Source organism: Salmo salar, chromosome 01 (genome assembly GCF_965601325.2).
Source record: "Salmo salar chromosome 01, fSalSal1, whole genome shotgun sequence".
Lineage (NCBI taxonomy): Eukaryota > Metazoa > Chordata > Actinopteri > Salmoniformes > Salmonidae > Salmo > Salmo salar.
In genome coordinates this window covers 42,667,166-42,675,000 of record NC_138291.1, presented here as the reverse complement: position 1 = coordinate 42,675,000, position 7,835 = coordinate 42,667,166, and the positions used below count along the sequence as shown (strand labels likewise).

Below are 7,835 nucleotides of genomic sequence, written 5' to 3'. Positions count from 1 at the left end.
CTCAGACAGCTCCTCATGTACACCATGATGCTTAGTGCATCTTCACTGCTACATGCATCAAACCCCTGTGCTGGAGGCTAGTGATCTGATCATTTATATATCTCTCTGTCTGTATGTCAAAAGCACTCTATTGTTACCTTCTCTCTCTCGGTCTCTTGCCCTCTACCTATCTGCCGTTCCTTCCGCTCTTTTTATTAACCCCCGCTCCTCCCTCTCTCCCGCAGGCGAGGCTAACGACAAAGACGTCCAGGTGGTAGAGTTACCCATCGTGGACAGCCTGCACCCCCGCCCCCCCTACCTGCCCCTGGCCATTCCCGAGGACCTGGCCCAGCGCCTCCACCGGCTCCATGGTGACCCTTCCGTCTGGTGGGTGTCTCAGTTTGTCAAGTATTTGATCCGCCCCCAGGCCTGGCTGGAGAAGGAGATCCAGGATACCACCGCCAAACTGGGCTTCAGGCACCCCATCATAGGGTAGGTGGACACACTATGCATGCAAGCACACATGTACTGTACGTGCGCGTGCACACACGCCTACACAGACACACACGTGCTATTTCTCTTTGGCCCCTTTATCTATCTCTGTCCTAATGGATACAAACACCCATGCACACACATTCCTTATCGCTATCCCCACTGAGAGATGTAATTGAAAAGTAAAAGCAGTTATTTTCCTTTTATGTAGAGGGAGGGAGGGAGGGAGGGAGGGAGGGAGGGAGGGAGGGAGGGAGGGAGGGAGGGAGGGAGGGAGGGAGGGAGGGAGGGAGGGAGGGAGGGAGGGAGGGAGGGAGGGAGGGAGGGAGGGAGGGAGAAGATAGAGTCCTATGAAGTGCTGGGTTGTCTGTCTCTTTGTAGTGCACAGTGGGATCTTCTCTCCTTTAAAACCTTCTCAGGAAGTACCACACTGTAGGTGTCGGCAACAGGTGGGATTTATATACAGTAACAGTCAAGAGTTTGGACACAGCTACTCATTCAAGGTTTCTTTATTTTGTACTATTTTCTACATTGTAGAATAATAGTGAAGACATCAAAACTATGAAATAGCACATATGGAATCATGTAGTAACCAAAAAGGTGTTAAACAAATGAAAATATATTTTATATTTGAGATTCTTCAAAGTAGCCACCCTTTGCCTTGATGACAGCTTTGCACACTCTTGGCATTCTCTCAACCAGCTTCACCTGGAATGCTTTTCCAACAGTCTTGAAGGAGTTCCCACATATGCTGAGCACTTGTTTACTGCTTTTCCTTCACACTGCATTCCAACTCATCCCAAACCATCTCAACTGGGTTGAGGTCAGGTAATTGTGGAGGCCAGGTCATCTGATGCAGCACTCCATCAATCTCCTTCTTGGTCAAATAGCCCTTACACAGCCTGGAGGTGTGCTTTGGGTCATTGTCTTGTTGAAAAACAAAAGATAGTCCCACTAAGCGTAAAGCAGATGGGATGGCGTACCGCTGCAGAAGGGTGTGGTAGCCATGCTGGTTGCGTGTGCCTTGAATTCTAAAATAAATTACAGACAGTGTCACCAGCAAAGCAACCCCACACCATCACACCTACTGGGAACTACACATGCAGAGATCATCCGTCCACCTACTCTGCGTCTCACAAAGACATGGCACTTGGAACCAGAAATCTCAAATTTTGACTCATCAAACCAAAGGACAGATTTCCACCGGTCGAATGTCCATTGCTCGTGTTTCTTGGCTGAAGCAAGTCTCTTCTTCTTACTGGTGTCCTTTAGTAGTGGTTTCTTTGCAGCTATTCAACCATGAAGGCCTGATTTACACAGTCTCCTCTGAACAGTTGATGTTGAGATGTGTCTGTTACTTGAACTCTGTGAAGCATTTATTTGGGCTGTAATTTCTGAGGCTGGTAACTCTAATGAACTCATCCTCCTCAGCAGAGGTAACTCTGGGTCTTCCTTTCCTGTGGCGGTCCTCATGAGAGCCAGTTTCATCATAGTGCTTGATGGTTTTTGCGACTGCACATTTAAGAAACTTTCAAAGTTCTTTACATGTTCCGGATTGACTGACCTTCATGTCTTAAAGTAATGATGGACTGTCATTTCTCTTTACTTATTTGAGCTGTTCTTGCCGTAATATGGACTTGGTCTTTTACCAAATAGGGCTATCTTCTGTATATCACCCCTACCTTGTCACAACACAATCTTGGTTTCATCAGACCAGAGAATCTTGTTTCTCGTGGTCTGAGAATCTTTAGGTGCCTTTTGGCAAACTCCAAGCGGGCTGTCATGTGCCTTTAACTGAGGCGTGGCTTCCGTCTGGCCACTCTACCATAAAGGCCTAATTGGTGGAGTACTGCAGAGATGGTTGTCCTTCTGGAAGGTTCTCCCATCTACACAGAGGAACTCTAGAGCTCTGTCAGAGTGACCATCAGGTTTCTGTTCACCTCCCTAATCAAGACCCTTCTCCCCCAATTGCTCGGTTTGGCCGGGCAGCCAGCTCTAGGAAGAGTCTTGGTGGTTACAAACTTCTTCCATTTAAGAATGATGGAGGCCACTGTGTTCTTGGGCACCTTCAATGCTGAAGACATTTTTTGGTACCCTTTCCCAGATCTGTGCCTCGACACAATCCTGTCTCGGAGCTCTACGGTCAACTCCTTTGACCTAAAGGCATGGTTTTTGCTCTGACATGCACTGTCAACTGTGGGACCTTATATAGACAGGTGTGTGCCTTTTCAACTCATGTCCAATCAATTGAATTCACCACAGGTGGACTCCAAGTTGTAGAAACATCTCAAGGATGGTCAATGGAAACAGGATGCACCTGAGCTCAATTTCGAGTCTCATAGCAAAGGGTCTGAATACTTATGTAAATACTTTTTTTTTTATATATATATATATACATTTGCTAACATTTCTAAAAACCTGTTTTTTGGTTTATCATTATGCGGTATTGTGTGTAGATTGCTGAGGAAATTGTTTTATTTAATCCTTTGTAGAATAAGGCTGTAACGTAACAAAATGTAGAAAAAGATAAGGGGTCTGAAAACGTTCCGAAGACACTGTACATATCTACCTACATATCTACCTCAATTACTTTGTACCCCTGCACATGTATATAGCCAGGTTATCATTACTCATTGTGTATTTATTCCTTGTTTTATTATTATTTTATTCTTCTCTCTGCATTGTAAGCACGCATTTCACTTTTAGTCTACACCTGTTATTTACGAAGCGTGTGACAAATACAATTTTATTTGATTTTAATTTGAGAAAGAGAGCAGGAGAGGAGAAATCGAAGGGGGAGAGAGTGTGAAGGGAGCTGGAGAGAGGGAGAGAGGGAGAGAGCTAGACGCAGAGAGCTAAAGAGAATCAGAGGCAGAGTGCTGCGTGCTCCAGCCACTCTCCAAACAACCCACTCTGCCATCCATCACTAGAAACCACCATGACCTTCACTCTAGGAGAGGAGCGCTCTGCTTCACACACACACAATCACACACACACACACCTGTAGAGACACGCAGACAGACACACATACACACATTCTTAGACGCGCGCACAGACAGACACACACCACACACTCTCCTAACTCCTCTCACTATCTTCCCTATATGTCCTGTCCTGTAGGGTCCATGTGAGACGGACAGACAAGGTTGGGACAGAGGCAGCCTTCCACCCTATAGAGGAGTACATGGTACATGTAGAGGACCACTTCCAACACCTAGCCAGGCGCATGCTGGTGGACAAGAAGAGAGTCTACTTGGCCACTGACGACCCCTCACTACTACAGGAGGCCAAGGCTAAGTGCGTATGCCTGGCTGTGTGTGCGTGTGCGTGTGTGTGTGTCTACGTGCCGCTGGCAGTGTGGGTGTGTGTGTCTGCAGGACTGCCTTGTGGTATTATGGACCTGTTTGTGATGACGAGAAGCTGTATTTGATGTGTGCCCAAAGTACTGAGAATACAAAGAATGAATGCCGTATGCACGTTGACATCTGTATGATCCTTTAGCTCTCTGACTGCCTCTGTCTCTGTGTGTGTCTCAGGTACCCAGACTATGAGTTCATCAGTGATAACTCCATCTCGTGGTCTGCGGGGCTCCATAACCGCTACACAGAGAACTCTCTGAGAGGAGTCATCCTAGATATTCACTTCCTGTCCCAGACCAACTTCCTGGTCTGCACCTTCTCCTCACAGGTGACCTTTCACCTTCTACCTCCTCCTCTTCTTCCTCCTCCTCCTCCTCCCCTTTCTTCTCCTCATTCTCTTCCTCAAAACTTTACTTTGGGAAGGCCCATACAATAGTAAGACCTGAGTAATAAGCCATTCAGTGATACTGTACCATAACTACTGCCTTTTCCTGGTCAGGTCACAAGGACCTACCCATAGTCACCACCATAGAACTATAGGTCCTATGTAGCTCAGTTGGTAGAGCATAACGCCAGGATGGTGGGTTTGATTCCCGGGACCACCCGTACGTAAAATGTATGCACGCATGACTGTAAGTCGCTTTGGATAAAATTGTCTGCTCAATGGAATGTATTATTAATAGCCTCAATTCGTCAGTGCATGGATTCTACTCAAACCGGTGCGCCTGGCACCTACTACCATACCCTGTTCAAAGGCACTTAAATCTATTGTCTTGCCCATTCACCCTCTGAATGGCACACATGCACAATACATGTCTCAAGGCTTAAATATCCTTCTTTAACCCGTCTCCTCCCCTTTATCGACACTGATTGAAGTGGATTTAACAGGTGACTTCAACAAGGGATCATAGCTTTCACTTGGATTCACCTAGTCAGTTTGTCATGGAAAGAGCAGGTGTTCCTAATGTTTTGTACACTCAGTGTGTGTATAAATACAGTACCAGTCAAAAGTTTGGACACCCCTACTCATTCCAGGGTTTTTCTTTATTTTTACTATTTTCTACATTTTAGAATAATAGTGAAGACATCAAAACTATGAAATAACACATATGGAATCATGTAGTAACCAAAAAAGTGTTAAACAAATCAAAATATATTTTATATTTGAGTTTCTTCAAAGTAGCCACCCTTTGCCTTGATGACAGCTTTGCACACTCTTGGCATTCTCTCAACCAGCTTCATGAGGTAATCACCTGGAATGCATTTCAATTAACAGGTGTGCCTTGTTAAAAGTTCATTTGGAGTTCCTTTCCTTCTTAATGCATTTGAGCCAATCAGTTGTGTTGTGACAAGGTAGGGTTGGTATACAGAAGATAGTCCTATTTGGTAAAATATCAAGTCCATATTATGGCAAGAACAGCTCCAATAAGCAAAGAGAAATGACAGTCCATCATTACTTTAAGACATGAAGGTCAGTCAATCTAGAACTATGAAAGTTTCTTCAAGTGCAGGAAAGGAAGATCCAGAATTACCTCTGCTGCAGAGGATGAGTTAATTAGTTACCAACCTCAAAAATCTGCAATTAACTGCATCTCTGAGTCTCATAGTAAAGGGTCTGAATATTTATGTAACTAAGGTATTTCTAAACACCTGTTTTCTCTTTGTCATTATGGGGTATTGTGTATAGATCGATGAGGGAAAAAATGAATTTGATCCATTTTAGAATAAGTCTGTTACATAACAAAATGTGGAAAAAGTAGAGGGGTCTGAATACTTTCCGAATGCACTGTATATTAGCCTCTGTGTTCCATTTCTCATGCTGTCCTGTATATTGTGTTGTGTTCCTGCTCCAGGTGTGCCGTGTGGCCTATGAGATCATGCAGACCCTCCACCCTGACGCCTCGTCTCACTTCCACTCCCTGGATGACATCTACTACTTCGGGGGCCAGAACGCCCACAACCAGCTAGCCGTGTACTCCCACCAGCCCCGGAGCTCCGACGACATCCCCCTAGAGCCCGGCGACCTGATCGGGGTGGCGGGGAACCACTGGGACGGCAACTCCAAGGGCATCAACCGCAAGACGGGCCGCACCGGCCTCTACCCGTCCTACAAGGTGAAGGAGAAGATCGAGACCGTAAAGTATCCTACGTACCCCGAGGCAGATAAGATGCTGAATCAGTAGAGATGGACTGAGATACGGACTGCTGCGCAGACAGACACTGCTAATTTATGAGAGAAAACGTTGACCTTTAGCCCGAGAGAGGGGACGAAGGGGAAAGCACTTTGAATGAGCGTGGGTCTTGGTCAGTTGAAGTGTGTGTGAGTATGAGTGCGTGTGTGTGCGCGTTTGTGAAATGCGACATGCGGAGTGTCTACAGGGTATCTGACTTACTCCTCACCAACCTGACCCTCCGGGACTAGGACCCTCCGGTGACTCCCTCCACCAGGGGGGTAAATGAAAGACTACAATTAGCAAAGAAATGAAAGAAAAAAACGAAAATAAGGAATAAACAAATGATAGCACTCCGGTGGAATGATGAAGGGATCGCCCAATCAGAGCTCTTTATTTAAATAATAGTTGAAATAACTGAGAAACCTCAGAATGATGACTGAAAAAATAACTACAAAGAGAACTAATTGTGAACTGTAAGAGCCAACAAACAAACTCTTGACTTTCTCCTCTCCTCCTGTGCTGTTCTCTTCTCTTCTTGTGGACATTGGTTGTAGCCAATTGTTTTCCTCCTTCTTTCCTTCCTGCCCCTGCTTCCTCTCCTCCTTTCTTCACTCACTCCATTTCAACTTATGCCAACTCATGCATTTTTTTTTGGCCCACCCTCTATGAATTTTTCACCGCCATATTGTGCTTTTGGATAAGTGATTTTAATGTTTTTAGTTGTTGTCGTTGGTGTGTGCGAGAGTGTGCGCGTGTGTGAGCGTTCAAGCATGTGTGTGTGGTGTGTGTGAGTCCAAATAGGGTGCCTACTAAGGAAAATGGCTTCTGTACTTCTTCTCTCCAAGTGTCTCTGTTTTTGTTAGTGTCAAAGTGACGTCAGAGCCATAAGGACCCAGGCCTTGCCATGCAGATACTGCACATGCAGAATACTACATACTGTACATAATAGAGAAAACTGCATATGCAGAATACCACATTCAGAATAGTGTATATGCAGAATACTACATGTGAATACTGTATATGCAGAATACCACATTCAGAATGCTGTATATGCAGAATACTAGATGCAGAATACTGTACATACAGAATACTACATGCATAATAGAGAACTGTATATGCAGAATACTGTATATGCAGAATGCTACATGCAGAAAACTGTACACTCCAGTCCAGACTCACTTAACTGTGTCTTACTCATTTTCGGTTGTTCATGTCCTTTTTAAAATGTTATTTTAATGTTATTGAATTTGAAAGAAAAATGAAAATTGACAACTACACTTTAAAAGATTACAAGCAACGATTATTTACGTATGATGATGATAGAATTGATGAAGATGATAATTAACGAAGAATATGATTATTGTCCACCATGAAGAAATGTTCATATTTTATGTTTCTGGGCATTGTCTTTGATAAAAGCAGATCAAATAAAGTGATCGGCTCAACTTGTTTGTGTTTCTGTGTCTGTTCCCACAGTCCACTCAAATGCTGTGTTGTTCAGAGTAGACCAAGTGTACCTATTAAGCCCACCAAAATCTAAGTTTAGACATTTCTAACATATACTGCCCTAATTTTTTGTAAGAATATGTGGATATAAACTGAAAGATGAATCTCTCATGTGAAGTTTAATGGATTTACTTACAACATGTTTTAATAAGACAAGTCCAGGCTGGGCTTAATGGTTACCAAGTGTACCCTTTAAGCCCATGGGTGTTCCACATAAGCCCGCCTCTTAAATAATCAATTTTAATTCATTTCCAAATGTTCAAAACTTACAAACGGACATTTCTTGTAAAAAAAAATGATTCTATTAATCTAGCCTAAAGTTATT

The 7,835-nt window shown here is 44.0% G+C and overlaps 1 protein-coding gene across 4 annotated transcripts in view; it reads left to right on the top strand.

Annotated features, from left to right (window-relative positions):
• The window catches only part of LOC106602554 (alpha-(1,6)-fucosyltransferase), a 120,152-nt gene extending 112,703 nt beyond the window's left edge, over positions 1-7,449 (top strand). For all 4 annotated transcript variants that reach the window (XM_014195245.3, XM_014195254.3, XM_014195263.3 and 1 more), the window contains 4 exons: positions 225-471; positions 3,592-3,768; positions 4,008-4,158; positions 5,684-7,449. In XM_014195245.3, coding sequence (XP_014050720.1) covers positions 225-471; positions 3,592-3,768; positions 4,008-4,158; positions 5,684-6,013 — 905 coding nt within the window. In that variant the 3' untranslated portion in view covers positions 6,014-7,449. The remainder of the gene's footprint in view (positions 1-224; positions 472-3,591; positions 3,769-4,007; positions 4,159-5,683) is intronic.
• Positions 7,450-7,835: the final 386 nt, after the last annotated feature.